This window comes from Xenopus tropicalis, chromosome 1 (genome assembly GCF_000004195.4).
Source record: "Xenopus tropicalis strain Nigerian chromosome 1, UCB_Xtro_10.0, whole genome shotgun sequence".
In the NCBI taxonomy this organism is placed as follows: Eukaryota; Metazoa; Chordata; class Amphibia; order Anura; family Pipidae; genus Xenopus; species Xenopus tropicalis.
Window position 1 is genome coordinate 21,059,325 of NC_030677.2, and position 23,092 is coordinate 21,082,416.

Here is a 23,092-nt window from a genome sequence, read left to right on the forward strand (position 1 = left end):
TAAGAGGTTTGAGCTCTCCTTTACTGCACTTACACTAAAGTATCATGAATATGTTATGTACAATGCCTTCTTTAGTGTAATGATTTCTAGAAGCATAACTGGGCCTAAATCTGCCCACACATGGGGCAATGGACCAATTTGGTACAATTGTTAAATAAGTGTATCTTTGGGCAAAATAGCTTGGCCCCAGGGCGATTGATTCAAACTGGGACCTACCTCTGCAGCTCAAGCTGCCATACACGCACCTTTCATACGATTTTTGTACCATCGGTCATTTAGTCAGTCAAACAGGTTAGAAAATTTTGGTCAGAAAATGATAAAATGTGTTCATGTATTGTGTGTCTACCGATATCCTTTGGGGACCTACAGTGTGTTTGTGGGAATTCATTTTTGTATGATTGTTGTCTGCCAATTATTTTATGTTCAGAACATCCTTTGATTTGTTATTTTTAGGGCTTGCTATGCTACAATTTTTTTTAATATAAATGTTAATTTCAGATTGTTGCATTTACGCGCATGATCGATACCCAAACGCTTGTCGAAAGACTAAAATCTGAAAGTGTATGGCCAGCTTAAAGGGGTGGTTTACCTTTAAGTTAACTTTTAGTATGTTATAGAATGGCCTAGTCTTCATTATTTATTTGTTATAGTTTTTGAATTATTTGCCTTCTTCAAACTCTTTGCAGTTTTTAAATGGGGGTCACTGACCCCAGCAGAGAACAAACTATTGCTCTGTAAGGCTACAGTTTTATTGTTGTTGTTACTTTTTGTAACTTTCTTTTCTCTTTAGTCCCTCTGCTATTCATATACCAGTCTCATCCAAACCACTCACTGGTTGCTAAGGTAACTTGGCCCCTAGCAACCAAATAGCTGCTGAAACTCTCTCTGAAATTGTCTCAGAATATCGCTCTCTACATTCTATTAAAAGTTAGCTCAAAGGTGAACAACCCCTTTAAGTCTAGTCTTCACCCGATGGGTTTTTTCCAGGCTTCCCAATAGATATCCGATTGAGCCTTAATCTGGTATTGATCGGGAGGCCATTGTTTAGGCCCCACATTAACCAATATCAATGTTTGTACAGCCAGCTTAAGTTTATGGTATGAATAAGACTGGTAGTTATATAGCAACACTGGGCAGTAACCCATAACAACCAATCACTGTTTTCTTTTTGTTGACACCGTAGCAGTAACCAGTTATCTGATGTTGCAGTGACTTTGCATGCCCATGGCTTATTGCCAGCCACATTCACTGCCCCCAATGTGTCTATTGACCAGGCAAATAGCCATTTTCAGCATGTGCCTGGCCTGATTTGGGGCTAGTCGGGCAGACTTACTAGTCCCTTTCTACCTGCACAGGTGTGTTACCCAACCACTGACATGCTACCAATCACCCCCCCCCCCGGAGTGCTGGTGGCAATGGGGAGGTATTTTCTGAAGTGACATCAACTGAACCCGTGTATTCCCATGGGCTGATTCCCTGTATTTATCGTGTTTAACCGTCTGCACAGGCAGCATACTGCAAACAGTCTGTTTCTTTGAGCTGTAGAGCAGGTGGGTGCCGTCCCCCCCTCAGTACGGAGTGTAAGGATTATACGCTTATAATTGAGGTGTGCCTTTGGGACTTTGTACCTGTATATTCTAAACCCATCACTGGTATTGCCTGAGGGCCTTCCTGATACAAGTCTGAAGCTTATGCTGTGGTGTAAGTTTATAGGAATTGTGCCAGGATTAGAGATGCACAAAATTCGTTATTCAGCGAAGATTCAGTCTTTTTCAGCAGAATTCGGATTTCCCCCGAATCCAGATGTCTGGCTGAACAAATCTGAATTCTTAAAATCACATGACTTGGTTACATGAACACGGAAGTAAAAAAAAAATTAAGTACGCGTTTCAATTTCCTACCGTAGCTCGGTATTTGACCAAATCTTTCACAAAGGATTCGGGTTTCAAACCCAAATATAATTGATTTGGTGCATCCCTAGCTGGGATTAGTTACACCAACAGAGCATATGCCTCTCCATGTACGCTCTCCCACACACTGTGTTTCACTGCAAGTTATCTAAACACAGTTATTTTAAAGTCTCTTCCTAGCCCATTGGTTTTAATCATCTTAGTGATTTTTTTTTACAAAATCTTATGTATATTGTTAGCCAGGGGGCTGTGTGGGCCCTCGGACAATCCTGATTGTGCCCAGCATGTTAGTGACCAAACTGGGCAAAGATTTGTTTATTTGGTGGCTTGACAATGTGTGTGGATTTTTAAGTAAATCACTAGCTTAATTTCCTCTTAATATATCCTTAGCTAAATATAAAAATCCACCAGAGGTGGAGCAAAAACACCTACATTCATGAGCTGTGAGCAATTTTACATAAGGTTGTGTGGGTGGGTATATTCCCCATTTAAAATTTTTATCAGGTTGGGGTATGTTTTTCTTTCTTTTTTGTAGGAGATAAGAGCTTGATCCTGCTAAGTGAGGCTCATTTCCTAACACAGGTGCTAAATGGCATCAGTGGGATAGCACAGACGCAGGGGAAATGATGAAAGCCAATGCTTTTGCTACATAAACTGGGCAACATGGCACTCGGACCCCAAGTGTTTCCAAAGCATTATGGTGCAAGATCACATTTGTAGAAAACATCGTCTTGATTATCTCATGTTGATGCTTGACCTTTTGTTTGTAGTAATTTTTAAGAGGCTGTTAAACTAGTTTTTTTTCCAATTAAAGATGAGATATCAAGGAAATAAAACAATCCTCCTTAATAGAATCTGTTATTACCTCAGTGTTCCATTTTAGAAGCAAAATATCATTGTTTTTAGGATTTTTTTTTTTTTTTTTTACATTTTTATCAGATGACGTTTATATTACATTTTTGTTATGATTGTTTCCCTGTAAGCCTGCAACAAATTTACCAACTGTTGGTTTTCTGTGCTAAGGCCAATCAGGAAGTGAGAAGGGTAGGTTTTGTCATATGGAAACTCTTAGCTATATCTGTATGATAGTCTTTCATATAAGAGTAGCTTTTCTTTAAACAGAAATATGCCTTCTTAGTGATTAGACAACAGGAAACCTAATCATACATCATTTTCAAGTTGCTTCTACAATGTAGAAATATTTTACCGAATCGGACCTGCACGTGGCAGAAATGAAATTTTTGCTAGTTGGTTTTTATGCCTCAATAAGCCTTTAGTTTCTGTTCCTTTGGTGTTGCATTTAATGGACTGGGTTGTGTCTGCCTGATGAATGGATATGATTATTCATAATGGTTTCTTTCATGAGCTTGCCATAAATAATTCTGAATTAGGTGTTAAAAAGTTTGTAGTTATAAAATAGTAAATGCCAATCCCAGCATACAACATATATGTAAGATAATGGAAAAGCTATCTTATTAGTTCTCATTTGGGCTGTGGAAATTTGGCCCAAACCAATTGCAGTTAGGTGGTCTCTTTCCCTTCCCCACAGCTAGATGTGTACATTTGCTGTAAATTGAATGGTTCATGGACTTCAGTTCTGCTTGAACACCCACAAGTTATACAGGCTGGTACAGAAATAGAGAGTTACTTGCCACTGCTTACTTTGTCAAGGGGATATCATGTTAAATCATAATTTGATTTTTAAATAAGTGAAAAGGATGCCATTATTCCATCAGCTGCAGAAGTATAAGGAAAGGTTTTCTCACACGGTTGATGCCTATTTGTTACGCACCCACGAAATGTTAAACGCTAACCTTCTGCCTGGAACTAGTGTGCCTATAATGTTTAATTTCCTTTCCCAATTTGCCCTTGGGCTTGACTTGTGCTCTGTTTAGCTGTTAGGCCTGTACTGTGCATGCATGCACCCCAAGGGCTGCCTGGTCAAGGGGACAAAATGGTGGCTCACTGCTCCCATGCTAAGTATCCACTTCATTTTTTATAAAAGAGAAGCACTGGTCCAGGGAAGAAATGTAAGCTTGCTTGGTGGTACTTAAACAAATTGGCTCACCAGTGAGTTTCTTGTCCAAAAACCACAATTCAAAATTAAACTAAACATCATTACCCCCAAAACAGTAATTTGCATGTGTGATGTATCACCATGTACGGAAAAAAGAGAGAGAATCTGCAAATAGCCTAAATTTAGTAGTTTTTCTCAGTAACTTCTTTATTGCTCTGTAATGATGTGCAGTATATGCATAGGGGGTTCTCATGAGAAGCTTCCTTCTTCATCTGCATCAGAAAGCTGATCAATTTACTTTTTCTTTTTGCAGTAGTGTGAAATTTGTGCGAACTACTTACTTTTCTCTACATTACCTGAAACCACCTCAGCACAATGAAACAAGTACCTCATATCCTCGGAAGTCCAGCTGTGAAGCCATCCAATCCAGAAGTGAGTCGGGAGTGCTCTGTGTTGCTTGGGAGAGCCCAAATCTCAGCCTCTCTCCAAGAGGGTGTAATACAGAAACTCAATGGCCATGATTCCCTGCCTTTCATTCCAACGGAGAAGCTGAAGGACCTCACTTCCCGTGTGTTTAATGGAGAGTCTGGAGCCCAGGAAGCCAAAGTGCGCTTTGAGGCTCAAGAGGTTCAAGGTATTGAGACGCCACCCAGCACTACTCCTACTAAAAATGGATCTCCTGAAATAAAGCTGAAAATCACTAAGACCTACATGAATGGAAAGCCCTTGTTTGAATCTTCTATATGTGGTGATAGAGGCGAGGAAGAGCCTCAACCGGAGCAAAAGAAAAGTAAGAGAGGCAGGAAACGAAAAATTATCACGTCTGAAGCCAATGAAAAGTCGAGCAGTGAGATGCCCTCCCACTCAGAATCTTCCAAAATGAAGGTATCCATTGTTACTGTTGTAATCATTGGCCTGCTATCCTTTACATAGCTTGTACAGGTATGGGACCTGTTATCCAATAGCAGTGTTTTGCCTCCAGTAAAGATGAATTCTATCTACAAGTTTGTTTTGTATAATTCCTAAAAATTGTAATTATTTTATTAAAATGGAGTCTATGGGAGGTGGCCTTTCCATAATTTGGAACTTTTTGGATAACGAGTTTCCGGATAGTGGATCCCATACCTGGTGTATTCTTTTTGTTTAAACGTATATTGGCTGTGATATGACAAGCAGCATGTTATAGAGTTATAAGTTCCATTAACTTTCATGTTTTAATTGTTCTCATATAAGTTTGGAAGTAGGATATTTAGTTTAATTTTCAGATTGCTGTGTTTTGTGCAAGAAATAGTACAAACCCCCTTCATTGAGCCAATGTTGAAATCTTCAGGCATGACTTTTCATACTCATACAGGTCCCTGTTTCCCCCCCCCCCCCCCTTTTTTTCTCCCCTTGCTTCAAAAGCCTGTATCAGAATCAGAATTCCTAGAGCACAAGAATAAAGAGGACTTTTCCTTGAAGTACTCTGTTGGAGATGTAGTGTGGTCCAAGGTCTCTGGTTATCCATGGTGGCCATGTATGGTGACATCTGACCCTGTGCTGTATAGCCACACAAAAGTAAAGGGTATGTTTTTTTTTTTTCTTTTAAGTAATATTCATTAGTAAAATAGCCTTTTTTGTAGGTGGGAGCATCTGTTTCTTTGTTTACTGTGGCAAAAAAATACCACACACTATTATATCTTGCATGCAGATGTACAGGCATCTTATTTAGCTTGAGAGCTGGTAATAACTTTATTTATACAACTTTATATGGTAGAAAGCGTATGGGTAAAAGCACTGGCATACATTTTGATAAATTCTTTATTACAAAATCATTGTCTTAAGTGCATGATATAAGAAAATTATGAATTCTGTGCCTATTTGTGTTATTTGTTTTGGTTTTTTTTGTTTGTTTGTTTTTCCATTAATGTTGAAAACTCTAAATCCTTTTCAGGGCAAAAAAAGAATGTCAGGCAATATCATGTACAGTTTTTTGGTAATGCTCCTGAGAGAGCTTGGATATCTGAGAAGAGTATGGTGCCCTTCAAAGGAGAAAATGAATACGACCACTTGTGCCAGGAAAGTGCAAAACAGGCACCCACCAAAGCAGAAAAAACTAAGGTGCAGAGCCTTTCTTTTGTAAAATTAAGAGTTGTTGACAATCGGCTTAAGTAATGTTTTTAGCATGGAGACATATTATAATTTATTTTTTTTTTAATTCAGTGTTTTTGTTTTGTTTTTCGTTTTGATATATGGTGAATGTGTAACCTCACAACCAATTTCTTTTCATCCCACTTTAGCTCTTAAAACCCATAACAGGCAAAATCCGGGCTCAGTGGGACATAGGTATAGAACAGGCCAAAGAAGGCATATTGATGACTCCTGAAGAAAGGAAAGAAAAGTTTACTTTTATTTACATAAAAGACCGTCCTCAACTCAATCCCAGAGTGGCTTCTGAAGTGGGTGTCCCAGTGGAGTCCTCAGAGAAAAGTACAGAAAGCCCACAAAAAGAAGGCTCTTCCTCCTACAAGAGGAGACGTGTATCCAGAACACCGGCTGCTAGTAAAGAGGTTGATCCTGCTGACAAAACCACTACTGCTAAAGGACCGGAGAACTCATCAGACCCTAAAGGGATGACCTCACCTGCAAGTAAAAAAAGGTCTGGGGCATATACCCCTAGGAGCAGGAAGGGCGATGCTGTGAACCAGTTTCTTGTATTTTGTCAGAAGCACAAAGATGAGGTTTGTTTTTGATGTCTTTAAAGTTTAATGTATTTGGTAGTGTTAGCAAAAAATTGAGGGGCTAAAAATACATTTACAAGTTGATCACAGGGACAACTGAGAAGATGGCCTGCCCTGTTTTTCCACTAAAATAAATATTCTCACTATAGTGGGTCACTCAAAAACTAAGAGCAACAAAAGGGAGAGAGGTAATTATTTTTTTAAATGGGAAGTTAGGCTTCATGAGGAATGTATGTATTTATAGAGCAACACAATTGGACACAGTGCTTTACAAGGCGTAAAGACAGGGGTATTGTTTTAAGTATACAGGAGAAACAGATAAATATATGCTTAAGTGCTTATGTGTTTCAGTGCACTTGAGCTACCTGTCCCAAAGAGCTTACAATCTATTGGGAAAAGGAAAGAAACAAAAAGGGTGTAAGAGTGGGGTGCAAGTGCATAGGTCAAGGTTGTGTTGCTGCAGAGAAATAAGCAGTTATTATGCAGGTATGCTTGGAATCAACCTGTAACAAATCGACATTTGAATGCTCGCATTTTTACTGTAGAGCAGCAGCTTTTATTGGCTGTCTTTGATCACAGGAGGCAGGATTTTTATGTCTAATGCCCAATAAAGAAGAGACTTAAGCAGTATGAAAATCTTGCATTTTGCAGTCTTGAAATAAGCTAACAAAATGTTCAAAATTTGCTACACATCTAATCCTAAATAGCAACTAACCAGCAGGTAGCATTTACTGGTCACCAGTTTAAATGAATAAATTTTTTTGGTTGCTATGGGTTGTTGCTCCTAGGCAAACTTATTTCCTTTTATTACATATGGGGGAAGTATTTTCATTTTTGTAGAGAGAGGTTATAGGTATGTTTTCTCAAAGGCTATAAACTGTTGAGATTAGGATTTTACATATGGTTTTCACATGGCACCCTCTTAAACTACTTATCTGGTTTTAGTTTGTCTACATTTACTACTCTAAATACAATTTAGATTAGATGCAGCATCAATTTAAAATATGGGTTTTCCTCATTTGGACTTACAATTGTACATTAATTCTGAATTCAGCTTGTGTAAAATATATGGTAAACAATGATTAATATTGAAGTGGCTTTGTAAATGTTAGTCATATTGTCTGTTTTTGTAGGTAATAAATGAACACCCAGATGCTTCCGATGAAGAGATTGAAGAATTGCTGGAATCCCAGTGGAATATGCTCAGCAATAAACAAAAAGCTCGCTATAACACAAAGTTTGCCATTCTCACCTCTCCCAAATCAGAAGAAGACTCTGGTAAACATGAAAACACACTGTCTAAGGGATTTTAATCTGTATCTCGGTTGTTTTAAAGAAAAAAAAATCAACTTTATTTCTACTAACCCAGTTTAACTAGTTTAGCTCATATTTACTACTTTTCTTGTACTTGTCTGACCTGTGATAGCTGTGGTCACTGTTCCCTCCCTTCGTTTGGTACAGGCCCAGAAGAGATTTTTAATAACCAGAAAAGCCATCCTTTTTTCAATGTGCACTTTTTGCAGTACTGATTTTACCTCAACATAACATTGACAGTTGGCTCTATAAAAGCATTTTAGCAACAAGAGTAGCATTGTCAGAAGCTGACCTTCCTGCACATGGGTGTCTAGTATTAGTGTCCTAATGGGTTGCACGTTATACAGAAGAACACTGAAAGAAAGCTCTAGAGCAGATTTCTAGATGAGTTGTTGCTACAGCACAGTCTGACTACCACCCCATGGCTGCATTCAAGATGGAGTTTGGCTTTGTGTGTCCCGCAGCTTTGTGCCAAATCATAGTGGGGCAGCTTGGAGCACTTCAGAATTACATATATATATATTGAGAATTTACTGGCACTGCTCTGTCCCAAGGTTAAAACTGCCACTAGAAAGGATTTGTTTTTAAATACGGATTGTCCGCACAATATATTATGCTTTAGAAAGGGCAGGGCCAGCTGAGAGCAGAAAGAACTTGCTGAGTAATACTGTTTCGTGTAGCTGTATTCAGCCATTGAGGCAGACAACTGTCAATTAGTTAGTCTGGGAAAGGGACATAAGAAAACTGGAGAGATCTAGAGGCAGGCTTTCTCTCTCATGCTCTTTCCTCTGTGTATATCACTTGCTCCCTCTTTGGTCACTTTCTAATACTGACTACACTCTAGTCTGTTGTTCTGTAGCTCATACACGGGTTTATTAATTATATGTTATTTCAATTCTCACTTTTTTTATTTTCTCCTCTCTGTCCTTCTGTCTGCCTTAATTTGACATTCTTTATATTTTACACATACTTTATTAACTACTGCATTCACCTTCAACACCTTGCCTGTTCCCTCCTACTAATGTCAGGATGCACTTCACACCTTGCTTCTTCCCTCCTATTGATCTCTGGATACACAGCACACCTTGCCTCTTCTTGCCTTCTGTTCTACTGATCTCTGAATATGAAACACCCCTTGCCTCCTTCAAATTAATGGCCAAGTTTGAGTTTTGGACAGATGGTCCAAATTTTAAGCTACTGTCCTTTCAATGGCTTTTGCTATAATCTGATGTTCTACAGTCTTTGCCATGATAATTAGCACTCTTGATCTTGGGGACCCCACTTTCTACCTTATCCAGGGGACTACCCTCCTCCTGGCTGCTTCCCATGGCCGAATCACTTAATGCACAGCAAGGCATGTGTCATGATTCAGCCATGAGCAGCTTACAAAGTACAGCGTGGAGAGACATTAGAAATACTAATACCTTATGAATTAACTAAATGACAAGCAGAGGTGAACACCTTTACGTGAATAAACAAAACAGGTTTTAAGGTTTTGGTGTCCCTGTTTTATGGATATAAGCACTTTTCCTGCACCACACTATTACTGTAGGTGGGATCATTGCTGTAAAATAAAAATTAAGAAAATAAGACTGTAGTATAAATGCAAATATAGGTCCTTCCTGTACCATCATAAAAATGTTACATGTGAAGCCAGTGTTTTTGTAAGCACCAAAAGGGTAAAACCAACTGTAGTGGTCTGGTCAGCTGTACAACTCCTGAAAGTGGCCAAACACAGGCAGATATAAGATGCTCATTTGAGTCCTTTAGACCGATTTGGCTTCTTATCTGACCATGTATGGGGACCACCAATGTGCCTCCACAACTGATATCTGGGTGAAAATTGGGCAGGTGTCGATCTGCAGATTTGATTTTCCTGATCTTTTAGGAACTGCAACAGCTCATTGATGCAATCCTTGCTTCAGCAGTTCTTATACCCATCGAAATTTGATCGATTGACCCTAGGACCAAACAATTGAATAAGGTGGGCATATCGGGAGAAATATCTGCTCATTTGGCAAAGTCATGTATGGCCTATACTTAGTTAACAACCCTTATTTGCTAAGAAGCTGGACAGCAGTGAATCAGAAATCCTAAGATTAGCTAGTATTTTTTATGCACTAATCTTCCATTATTTGCAGCAATTAGGAATATTTATTAGGAAGCATTTATTAGGAATAAATACTTTTGGCTTTTACATTAGAACCTACTAGTGTCATAACTTGCTCTCAATTTTTTTTTTTTTTTTTATATAAAGTTAGTTGTAATCTGGTTAGTATACACTTAAAAGTGATATAGATCTGTTGCTCATAACGCATAGTGAACCCAGAACTACACCCTTTTATTTTTATATAACTGGACTACAATAAGCAACAATTTCATTTAAAGGCATGCTGTTATTTTGCTTCTTCCATTGTAGGAGCTTTACCAATTATGGGGCAACATTGTGCAGCCTCATGTGTCTTCACAACATAGGCACCAGAGGTCTCAGAATAACCGCACACACCATCAACAGAGTGGTTGGTTATAATTATTATTTAGGTCTGTGATTCCCTGCAGTGTTCCTTAAGAAAGCTTAGAGTCCAAGCCTTTGTTTTATTATGTGTTCTCTCTGGAGATGAGGCAAGCTGTTGAAGGAATCTTGTTCCCCCGTGCATTTATTTTGGGGAACACAGATGTCCTAAACTGATGTTAGGTTTGCAGGGATTTGAGTATGTACAACAGATCTCTTTATGTGCTCGCTGCTGTTAAGTACTATAAAATACTCTGCTCACAGTCTAGATGACATTCAATCATACTGAACTGACGTCTTTGCAATGCAACATACCTACAAGCTGCTTCTTTTACCCTGCAGAGCTTCCAGATGGAATATACATTTATCAACATACATTACTTCTTCCATTATAAATGCTCTTGTGGGAAATAATGTAAAAGGATATAACTGGGGGAAAAAAATATGAAGTAAAGACTTCACGTTTTGTTTCTGGTGGTTATGGAATAGTCCAGTAAGAATTTAAATGGGTGGTGGGCAACTACATAAATAAATGTATCTCTAAATCGATAGCCATCGGGGGAAGCCAAGAGGAAGGTGCTCCAAGAGTTACCAAAGAGGAGATCTCAATCAAGAAATATTTGAATTTCATCTTGTGCGCAGACTTTTTTTTTTATGGTTCCTGAGGAATGTTATTCCAGATTTTTACTTTTTTTTTTTTTTCTTTTTTTAATGAACAGATTATCTTGTAGGTGTAGTGATGATTTTTGTCTTTACCTGGAAACAGAGCAACTGCATGTAATGTTAAAATATACAAAGACATAAAAGGAAATTGTGGCTAGTTATACGTTCTTCGTTGTGCAGCCTTTTAAATCCATGCAACTATCCTTTTCAGTTTATCTCAAGAAGCCAGAAAGGACTAACTGCTTCTCTGGTGACAAAATGGTAAAGCTAGTACTGGACCTTTGCTCTCTGGCTATATAAGACACACTTGGTTGTCAGAAGAGTCTGTCTGTGGTCAATTTTGCAAGCACTTTTGGCATCAGTACTTACAAACAGGATATCTGTATAACACTAATAGTTCAAAACCTTGTAAATACTTTGATTGTGATTCTCCTTGATTGTGTAAAGTCACACCTGTTGTATTGAAACATAAATATCAGCACAGTGACTGTTCTAACACTCAATGGTAAATGTATGGACACTTCATTGCAAATATTGTGTCATATAATAAACATAAATGATTGCATCTGTCCACTGAGTAATTATGCACCATTGTTTAGTGTTGGGTTGGCCGCTATAGCATGCTGGGCTTTTTTTGTGTGCAGGGGAGGGGGAAACTAGAAACAAGTATTTGGGGTGTTTTGTTTTTTTATTTTGTATAGTTAGCGTTGTGGTCCTGCTCAGAATTACTTAAACACTGCACAAAAATGAATGACTTTGACGGGACTTTTAATACCTTTCCAAAATTGTCTTTAATAAGCGAGTAAAAATACATTTAGTAGGTAGCTGGCCTGTCAGTCACATTCCAGTAGTGTCCAAGGGAACGCTTCTGTGCATCTTAATCATGTTTGTCTGCAGGCATTCATAATTATGGGGTCAAAAAACAAAGTGATGTGGTACACTAGAGGCTTTCTTGGTTCTAAAACCCAACATGCTGTTTACTGCTGGGGGGAAAGTGGAGCATTGGACCAACATTTGCCAATTGCAACCAGCCTGCTGCATATGGGTCTTGAGCTGTTTGCAGTGCTCCTCTCTCCCCCCAACTGGAAGCCCTTCTTAGCAATTGCCCAGTATGCCATAGCCCATGAATTGTTAGGTCACATTTTAATCCAGGGGGGGGAAGAATATTACTCCTTAGCTTTTCATACGCATTTCACACCCTCCCCCCTAAAGGTAGCTTGCATGGACATAAAAGAAACCACTTAAAGACAACGCACAATCAAACCGAAGATTCAGAAATCCAAGAATCTCCACGCAAGCGGCTCCGGATGCATAATCGAAAGGTAAATTCATTTTTCCCCCCCTCAAGAATCCAGCCTTTGCTCACCTAAGTAACATTAATGAACTCCCAGGTGGCTACTTAGCAAAGGGAGGAGCGAAAGCTGTGCAATGCATTTTCCTTATAAGCCCCCAGAATTCTCCACTAAAGAAAACCGTGGCCATATATGGCTGTAAGTATCAGTAGAGGATCAACATTTAGTACCCCAATATCCCTCAGTCCAACTGTGCAACTACAGTTTGTGTCTTCATCTAAATGACTTTATTAGCTTTAAACCCAGTAATTTAATCAAGACCGTAACAGTCAAAGGCATAAAGCCTTATAAATATATTTTATGTTAGCAGTTTTGTATTGGCATGCATCAGTGGCTTGCAGTTAAGCTGTAATTTCTTCACATTTATAGTCTATAGTCAACTATATTACAAAACATATTTGTCTCCTAATGGGCCTTGCAGTCTGCTTAGAAGAAAGAGACCTTGGAGAATGGTTCTGTTCAGAGCGCCCTGTACAACAATGTTCCTTTGTAACTGTTGGTGCTTGGATGCCCCAAGAGCTATCTATCATAGACAGGCATAGACGTAAATCTTTTTCAGGCCCCCAAGCTTATATAGCTAACCTACAACGTCACTATTCTCCCTGTTTTACACTGCCTTCTGCCACTATGACTGTTTCCACTAGAGGGCATGCAAGCACTTTTATCATGTTCAAACACAAGCAAGCCATCGAAAATGAGCCTTTTTAGTATAATATGAACAGTCATGAATATTTATAAGCTCCAGCAAGCATTTTTTCCCCTTCATTTTGCAGTTATTTAATGCTGCAGTATGATATTTTTAGTATGTAGCTCTAAACCCTTTATAACACACTCTGCCTTTAAAAGGCTGTCTCTGTATTCCTAATGTTTTGGCATTCGTATCCCGTTCTCATTTTTATAAAGCTATCAGCAGGTCCAAAGAGCTTTATTTAAAATATATATAAATACAAGTTCACCTAGCCACGGGTGGAGTGTATAACGTATATGTGCATATGTATGGATTATAGCCTTTACTTTTTCTCCTGTAGCAAAGGGAAACCTGCAAACCTCCAAAAGCCAGAGCATCTGCCCCTGTAAAGAACTCTCCAGGTAATGTCTCATCCATACATTATGTACAATAATCTCACTGCTCTGTGGCATCCAGTGGGTTCTATCTAAAGAAATCCACGAGCCTTTGCTGTTTATGTTTCTGTAAGAGGACACATACAAACTCATTTGAGATAGTTATTTGTAGCACCACTGGTTTTTCTATTAATACCTGGTTACTTTGGGTTCTATTCTGCCATATAGTCTTATATATATAAAAAAAAAAAAAAATAGCAAAAGATGGCACATCAAATAGAAAAAGCAGAATTTATTAATTTATCTTTGTTTAATTAATTTTGCTTTTTGTGTTTGGGGTGCCTTGTCTTTCGCTGTTTTTGTTTTGTGGACTTTCTGGTAGCCCCCCACAGTGAGCACTCAACATTAACACTATTATTTGGTGTGCCACCCTATTCTTTATATATAGTCTGTATCAGTGTATCTGCAGGCTGATTAAGAAAGGCTTGAATAGTATCGAAGAGGGGCATAAATTGAATATTCTTTGCCCTACAGGGAATGTTAACTTATGATTAGCCTCTGATTTAATACAGCCAAGAACATTTAAAGATAATTTGCAGCTTATCTTCATTTTTATTGTTTGCATTAATCATTCTGCAGCTTTCTAGTTAGTAATTTAAATTACCCTGACCCTGGCAACCAATGTTTAAACGTTCGATTGAAAGTAATAAAAGTTGGTGACAAAAAAAAAAAACATAAAATCTAGTCTCAGTCATTGTATTTTATTAAACCTAGTAAGCGTATATCACTGAAGGTTTGTTAAGAGACCACTTGCAAAGGTTCTTACATTTCTTCTACCTGCAGCCTACTACAAGTTAATTTAAGTATGCGCTTCCCTTTAAAAAAATAAGGACTTATATTCTGCAGTAAGTTTCAGTAGATCTTAATGCTATTGCACAGGGCTACCTGCAGCATGAAGCATGTACCAACATTTTATTAATATTATTTGGTGACACTCTAGGCTGGGACGGAAATGAGCCTTTTGAATGATCATACCTTAAAACACTTAAACCTGTTGCACCCCTTTAAGGGCCCCGTTATGGGGTCTTGTGTCCCTATGTGGTATTTTATTCAGCATGTTCTTTTCTGTTTGCTCAACTGGCGTTCCTGTAAATGCTAATTGCTATAACCAACAGACACAGGATATTTTTAACGCAATGCTAAACAAACACGGGAAGCAACAGCAAGAATTTGTTTGGCCAGTCCCTAGTGGGGGGATGTTGCCTGTGCACAATCCCTTTAGGCTACAAGGGGTTACAGGTATCAGTGTTTTGATAAACTGGAGATGGCCAGAGATTAGGGGAGTGCAGTGGAGTTTAAATGGATTGTGTATCTTTTGGCTGCGGTGTGTCTGAAACATGTAGAGCAGCTGTATGGCATAGAATGAAGTAGCATGCCTAATTTCTGATGTTGGCTTAAGTTACCCTTTTAACTAGATCTGTTTATGTAGTCTTTGCACTCTGTTCCCTGACTTTTCTTACTAGACTTGTTAACTCATTGCACTGATAATGCCCCTGCGCAGTCCTCATTTGTGTTGCGTCTGATTATTTTACTATTTCTGTAATTTTTTATTTAAACAACAAATTAGCCTTTTCAAATATAATTCCTGAAACACACATTGTATCCGCTTTATTCAGCAGTCTATTCCTTAAGGCCAAAAAGCCATGTGTCTACTGTATTGGGTAAAATGCACTCATTGCCTTTTCTACCAAGAATTAAACCCCTTATACAATGTTTTCCAGCAATGTTCAGCCTGTCTGATGCGTGTAAGCCTTTGAAGAAGAGAAACAGGAGTTCTACTCTTGGTTCAGTGGCCCTTCCTGTGAGCAAAAGTTCTTCTCCTGCTTCACTGACTGAGAATGAGGTAGAAACAGCTCTGTTGAAGGCGCTGTTTGTTCATTTTTTCTTTTATTGTATGGATTTGCACAGTTGCAAACTTTTATTTTTAATATGGGATACATTAATAGGTTGAACAGAACACAGCAGACCTCTCACTGCCTTATTTGATTTTTTTTGCATCTCGATGCATTGCACTCCAAGTTACCACTAGTAAATGAGTCCTATAGTCCTGTATTTGTGTATCATAACTATAATAACGTATATGTATGTATATATATATATATATATATATATATATATATTGTGTTTTTGTTGGGGGGGGGGGGCCACCTTGACTTTACAGTGTTAGGAAATAATTAAATGTAAATAAAAGGTCCATGCTGCGTGTGCTAGGGATGCACCGATTCGCGATTCAGCCTTTTTCAGCAGGACTCAGATTGATTCATGATTCTGAAAATAGTGGATTTGGTGCATCCCTAGTGTGCACTAGAGCTAATCAACAAATGTTTTTTTTAGTACTTCCCACCTCCTGATTAACGTTCAAGCCTCTATCTGACATGAGAGCAAGCTCTGTTTTTAAGCTGACCAAGCTGACAGGCACCAGATCATATTCAGCCTAAGGGTACTGTGCAGTATAAAACTGCACTTATCAGCCCGGATAAAAGGAAAGATGGTCAGAGTTGCTGCTGTCACATTTTGGGTGGCATCAACAGGACAATTTTCTGTCTGGCCAGACTGGCTGAAGCTCAGTAGGGTAACATGATAGTGTAACTATGCTACTTATTTGGAAGGGGCCCACACAGAGTTATATGTAACTTTGCTCATCAGATCACCCTGTGTATCACCCCTTTCACTGTTGCTTGTTTTTTTTTTAGATTCATAATTAGTCTGTCTAGCAGAGTCATTTTTTATCCTCTGGTTAGAACCCAAATCTAGGACCCCATGCTAGGTTAGACAAGTTCCAAATTCAGGTCCCAATGGTGAATGTGTGTCCTATTAAAACAAATGTTAAAGAAGGGTGAAAGAAGGCTTTACATTAAGTGTAGGTCAGTTTAGCCCCTTTGTATAAATTCATATCAACTATGACCTTGAGGGTATATAAAATATAACATCTAATCGATGTATATAGATTTTAAAGTTGTCTCTGGTTAGTAAAAAGAATATAAAAACCTTTGCCTCTTACCTAGATCTTAATGTTTGTAGTACAAACTCTATTGCAGGTCTCTGATAGTCAGGGGGATGAGAGATCAGAGTCCCCTTCAGAGAGCGCTGATGAGTCTCAAGCAGAAATATCAATGCTTCACAGGAAGTCCGAGAGAGGAGCCATGAAAAAAGAGCTTGTGTGCCAGGTAATGAGTGAAAAAAATAACTTTAAATAAAAGATAGCAACTGATTTGCATTTCATTGAGTGAAATAAGTTTTTGAACCCCTACCAACCATTAAGAGTTCTGGCTCCCAGAACGGTGGTTAGACACTTCTACTCAATTAGTCAACCTCATTAAGGACACCTGTCTTAACTAGTCACCTGTATAAAAGACACCTGTCCACAGAATCAATCAATCAAGCAGACTCCAAACAATCCAACATGGGAAAGACCAAAGAGCTGTCCAAGGATGTCGGAGACAAAATTGTAGACCTGCACAAGGCTGGAATGGGCTACAAAACCATTAGCAAGAAGCTGGGAGAGAAGGTGACAACTGTTGGTGCGATTGTTCGAAAATGGAAGGAGCACAAAATGACCATCAATCGACCTCGCTCTGGGGCTCCACGCAAGATCTCACCTCGTGGGGTGTCAATGATTCTGAGAAAGGTGAAAAAGCATCCTAGAACTACACGGGAGGAGTTAGTTAATGACCTCAAATTAGCAGGGACCACAGTCACCAAGAAAACCATTGTAAACACATTACACCGCAATGGATTAAAATCCTGCAGGGCTCGCAAGGTCCCCCTGCTCAAGAAGGCACATGTGCAGGCCCGTCTGAAGTTTGCCAATGAACACCTGAATGATTCTGTGAGTGACTGGGAGAAGGTGCTGTGGTCTGATGAGACCAAAATAGAGCTCTTTGGCATTAACTCAACTCGCTGTGTTTGGAGGAAGAAAAATGCTGCCTATGACCCCCAAAACACCGTCCCCACCGTCAAGCATGGGGGTGGAAACATTTTGCTTTGGGGGTGTTTTTCTGCTAAGGGCACAGGACAACTTATTCGCATTAACGGGAAAATGGACAGAGCCATGTATCGTGAAATCCTGAACGACAACCTCCTTCCCTCTGCCAGGAAACTGAAAATGGGTCATGGATGGGTGTTCCAGCACGACAATGACCCAAAACATACAGCAAAGGCAACAAAGGAGTGGCTCAAGAAGAAGCACATTAAGGTCATGGAGTGGCCTAGTCAGTCTCCGGACCTTAATCCAATAGAAAACCTATGGAGGGAGCTCAAGCTCAGAGTTGCACAGAGACAGCCTCGAAACCTTAGGGATTTAGAGATGATCTGCAAAGAGGAGTGGACCAACATTCCTCCTAAAATGTGCGCAAACTTGGTCATCAATTACAAGAAACGTTTGACCTCTGTGCTTGCAAACAAGGGTTTTTCCACTAAGTATTAAGTCTTTTTTTGTTAGAGGGTTCAAAAACTTATTTCACTCAATGAAATGCAAATCAGTTGCTATCTTTTATTTAAAGTTATTTTTTCGATTTTCCTTTTGATGTGCTATCTGCCACTGTTAAAATAAACCTACCATTGAAATGATACTGTTCTGAGACTTTTCATTTCTTTGTCATTGGACAAACTTACAAAATCAGTGAGGGGTCAAATAATTATTTCCTCCACTGTATGTTTAAATAAATAGAAAAACAGAAATAATTACCTTGACTTGTTTTTTTTTTCTATTCAATATATATAAAAATGTTTTTTTTCTCAAGTCTTATTTTAATTGCAGTCTGTTGATTTCTGTTTTTCTGTGCGTGGCAATATTGTATCGGTTACCTTAAAGGGAAAATGTACCCCACCCCTCTTTTGACATGAAAAAAATGTGCATACAGAGTGTTTAACGCGCCCAAAATAATTGCACACATATGTTTTTATTACACAAACATACCTGAATCCACCCAACACAGAAAGAAATTGCCAGCGCTTAGTCCAACCCATTCTTTAGCGGCCCCCAGCTGCTAGAAGCACCCTTATGCCAGTACTAACCAACATTTGGGAGTTATCCAGCTGTTAGAAATAATAAAAAGCCATCATTTTTACTCACAAGTGGGATTTGGTTTCCATTTAACAAAGTCCCACCAATCTGTATGGTTTAGTAAAGCCTAAGATTATATGTATTCATGAACTATCCCCAAAAGCCCTATTAGAAAAGCATTAAGTGCAGACAAAAGCTTTTAAAGGAACAATTCAGTGTAAAAATGACTGGGTAAAATGGATAGACTACGCAAAATAAACAATGTTTGTAATATAGTTAGGCAAAAATGTAATCTATAAAGGCTGGAGTGAGCAGATGTCTAATATAATAGCCAGAACACTACTTCCTGCTTTTCAGCTCTCTAACCTCTTAGTTAGTCAGTGCCTTTAGGGGGGCCACATGGGACATAACTGTTCAGTTAGTTTTCATTTGAATCTGACCTGAGTGCTCACAAACTAACTATGCCCCCCCCCCCCCCCCCAAGTCACTGATTGGTTACTGACTGCTAACAGCTTAGAGAGCTGTAAAGCAGGAAAAACAACACAAATTAACCCACTTTCTATGAATTCCTATGGGATTTTTAAAAGCGTATTTATCAGTGGGTGAAAGTGTTTACCATTTGATAAATGTGCTTCTAAAAATCCCAAAGGATTGAATAGAAAGTTATTCTGTAGTTCTGTAGTAATCTTACATTTTGATGAATCTGGCCCCAAATGTTTTTGTCTGAAAACCCTTTTCTCATATTTTCTAGGTCTGTGAGAAGGTCGGAGACCTTATGTTGTGTGAAGGAGTGTGTTGTTCTGCTTTCCATTTGTCCTGCATTGGCCTTTCCACACGACCGGCTGGGAAATATCTGTGCAAGGAATGCACATCAGGTTGGTCTCGCCTGTTTTACTGAAATATCTGATTTTTTTGGTACCTCATTATTGACCCTAAAGAACCAATTGCCTTTAATGTTTTTAAAATGTTTGTATTTGTTTGCCAGTGGGCATATTGCAATACACTGGGGCTAAGACCCCTGTCCATAAAGTGGGTTTTTTTTCAAATCATTATAAAAGACTTGGGCTATATAAGATTTTTATGGCTTCATCCTGTCCTAATGGTCCCAGTAACTTTGATTACTTCAGTGATAGAACTGTGAGAGGTATCTTTGTGAATTCGTTGGGTGGAAGATATCGGCACACAGTGTCAATCCACTAATTAAGCCCAAACAAATTGTATAAATTTAATGATACACAATCATAAATCATTCTCTACAAATTACACTTACGCAGAGGGTTTAAAAATATTTTTAATATCCCTATAATCAACAATGGAAATTTCACCATTACCCATAATGTAAATGATATCCTTATAAATGTTAGTAACACGCACTCTGTTGTGAATCTACACCATGCATTACCTGCTGCTGGCTGCTGCTCCCTCAGCCCTTCACTGCCTCGTCTTAACAAAGCACCCTGTGCTGCTGCCTTTTATCACTGGCAAGTTGGTATGGCAAGTATGGGCAGGCATGCCCACAGGAACCGGAAGAGTTCCGACCAAGACAGCCTGTAAATTGGAAGAGGAACCGGTCAGTTGAGAGAAAAGGTGCAGTTGAAAGGAGGGGAGTGTAGGTTTGTGGAGACCATCAAGTAAAGGGAGAGAGCCCCATAAAGACAAACATCTAGATATAGAGAGCTGTAGATTAATATGAATGATGTCGTCCCAAAGGGTATTAGTCAGTTTGGCTGCACGGCCTGTATAAAAGAACTCTGCCTGTGGCTTTTATACAGTCAAGTATGTTTTCACTATAAGATTGATGTTTGACTTTTCCCTATGAAACCACAGTAGGAAAGTTGAAGCTGTCCGTGGAACAAGGCGCTCAGTGTCTGCTTGTCTGCCCACCATTATTCAGTAGCAGTTCCAGTAACCATGATTAAAAATGTGTTTTGACATGTCATTCATTGCAACAGTGCCTCTTTTGTATTAGTGACAGTCAAAATGCTGGGTACCGTAAGCTGCTGAAATCCACAAATATCGTAATTTACAAAACCTGTTTCAGTTTTGCAGTGTCCAAGTCAGGAATCGCTCCTTATCATTGCCAAGCTGAGACAGGCATTAACATCGGTCAGATCTTTCCAGATATGAGCTATAGAGCTCATCCAGACCATTAGGTTTGATTTTGTTAGTCAGAACAGCTGCCCTTGATCTAATCTCTTGCTTGGCTCGAATCTCTCTCTCTTGACTAATGATAAAAAATGGATTCAGCCCTTTCCTAATTATTTATCTTAACGAAGAAATGGAAAGTGTGGACTTGTGTATCTGTCTAGAACATATATGTCAAACACAAGGCCCGGGGGCCAAATCCGTCCCACCTGGCTGTTTTATGTGAGTGTGTCTGACCATCCAGCCTGATCAATTTCCATTTTCCTCACATAGTAACTAAGACTAAGGGGTATATTTATCATGCTGTGTAAAAAGTGGAGTGAAGCATTACCAGTAATGTTGCCCAAGGCAACCAATCAGTAATCAGATTTCAACAGTAGCAAAGCATCTATTGGCTGCTATGAGCAACATCACCGGTAATGTCTTACTCCACTTTTTACACATTGTGATAAATATACCCCTTAGTATCTTACTAAGTATATTAATAAAAAATTTGGCCCGCGACTTACCCTGTGTTTTAGATTTCGGCCCCCTTATGTGATTGAGTTTGACACCCCTGGTCTAGATAATGGGGGGAGGTAGCTGCTGTAAAATAAGGGATGCACTGAATCCAGGATTCGGTTTGGGATTCGGCAGGATTTAGATTCGATTGAATCCATGCTCTTGGCCAAACCGAATCCTTAAGATCACGTGACTTTTTCTCATGTAAACACATGCATATGCAAATTAGGGTTCGGATTCGGTATTTCCCTGAATCTCTCACAAAGGATTCGAGGTTCGCCAAAAAAAGTGGATTCGGTGCATCCCTACTGTAAACTAAAAGTTGTCTAATGTTTCTGAGTGCCAGAGAGCAAGCATTTCCTTGGCACACATGGCTTGTTAAGAACAGTATATTTAAACCCTTTTTTGTTTTTCAGGTGCCCGTTCGTGTTTTTTGTGTAAGGAGAGTAACAGAGATGTGAAGCGGTGTATTGTGCCCCACTGTGGCAAATTCTACCATGAGTCTTGTTTAAGAAAGTATCCACTTGCTGTGTTTGAGAGCAGAGGCTTTCGTTGTCCCCTACACCGCTGTGCTACCTGTTACTTCTCAAACCCTTCCAACCCTAGAGCATCTAAAGGTAAAAGGACCTATTTTTGCAAATAAAATAATTCATTTTCCTGAACTTTTCCTTGGCCATTGTAAGCTCAGGTTTCAAATGAGGTAGACATTAATTTTCTAAGAGTATTTGAAATTGGTCTTCATTTTATAGTTGACATAGTTTTTAAATAATAAGCTTTTTGTTCAGAAGCTATTTGTTTGATAGGGTCCAGTTTACTCTTGTAGGGTCACTGACCCCCCTTCTAACAGCTGGAAAGTGGCAGAAGAAAAAACAATAGAATAAAGATTAATTGAAAAGTTGCTAAAAAAAAGTTACTAAAGGTCTAGTTGTCAGCCCTTATGTAGGTTTCACAGGGAGCCAAGAAATTGAGCTACATTCTTTGTACCAATTCTCAGAATGGCTGATGACAGTCTAAATTCTGACACTGCAAAGCCTCTGCTGCCCTTCTAGTCCTACTGCCAATTTAAGACATTAAGTTAATACAAGTTTTTAAATTTTTTTGCTACTTTTGATTACATGCATTTTTAAAATAAAAGTCTAAGTTGGAATTTCATTTGTTACAGGCAAAATGGTTCGATGTGTTCGATGTCCTCTAGCTTATCATGGAGCGGAATCCTGTATTGTTGCTGGATGTACAGCGTTAACTTCTACCAGCATCATCTGTTCTTCTCATTTTGCTGCTAACAAAGCAAAGAGCCATCATGCGCACATCAATGTTAGCTGGTGTTTTGTGTGCTCCAATGGTAAGGCTCATGAATTATATCTGCACATAATTTTAATGCATGTCAACCCAAAAATAAAATGTCAGCCGGAAGAAAATGTAATTCTAAGCAAGTTTCTGAAATAATTGGTATAGAAATATTTTTTATCTCTTTCTCTGCTGCTAATGTTGCAAAAGTCAGCTCTCTTGCAGTTAAAGACAGGTTTGTTATTTAGCCGACTTTTCTTACATTGTCTCATAAGGGACATGTACTGATTTTCAGTAGCAATTACATTTACAAATAACTTTAAAACTGTTCAAAATGTGTAATGAATGTATGAATGAAAGTTAAGGATTATATATATATATATATATATATATATATATATACAGTGGTGTGAAAAACTATTTGCCCCCTTCCTGATTTCTTATTCTTTTGCATGTTTGTTACACAAAATGTTTCTGATCATCAAACACATTTAACTATTAGTCAAAGATAACACAAGTAAACACAAAATGCAGTTTTTAAATG

At 38.7% G+C, this 23,092-nt stretch overlaps 1 protein-coding gene across 6 annotated transcripts in view; it reads left to right on the forward strand.

The window, feature by feature from the left end:
- Positions 1-23,092, forward strand: part of nsd2 (nuclear receptor binding SET domain protein 2) — a 55,782-nt gene that overhangs the window by 21,116 nt on the left and 11,574 nt on the right. For 5 of the 6 annotated variants that reach the window (XM_012955743.3, XM_012955744.3, XM_004911273.4 and 2 more), the window contains 12 exons: positions 4,241-4,812; positions 5,332-5,491; positions 5,861-6,027; positions 6,207-6,647; positions 7,781-7,925; positions 12,349-12,458; positions 13,517-13,577; positions 15,332-15,453; positions 16,649-16,777; positions 19,367-19,490; positions 21,678-21,878; positions 22,424-22,603. In XM_012955743.3, coding sequence (XP_012811197.1) covers positions 4,303-4,812; positions 5,332-5,491; positions 5,861-6,027; positions 6,207-6,647; positions 7,781-7,925; positions 12,349-12,458; positions 13,517-13,577; positions 15,332-15,453; positions 16,649-16,777; positions 19,367-19,490; positions 21,678-21,878; positions 22,424-22,603 — 2,350 coding nt within the window. In that variant the 5' untranslated portion in view covers positions 4,241-4,302. Of the gene's footprint in view, positions 1-4,240; positions 4,813-5,331; positions 5,492-5,860; positions 6,028-6,206; positions 6,648-7,780; positions 7,926-12,348; positions 12,459-13,516; positions 13,578-15,331; positions 15,454-16,631; positions 16,778-19,366; positions 19,491-21,677; positions 21,879-22,423; positions 22,604-23,092 lie in introns of all 6 variants that reach the window. The other variant, XR_001924793.2, reaches the window with a different exon arrangement.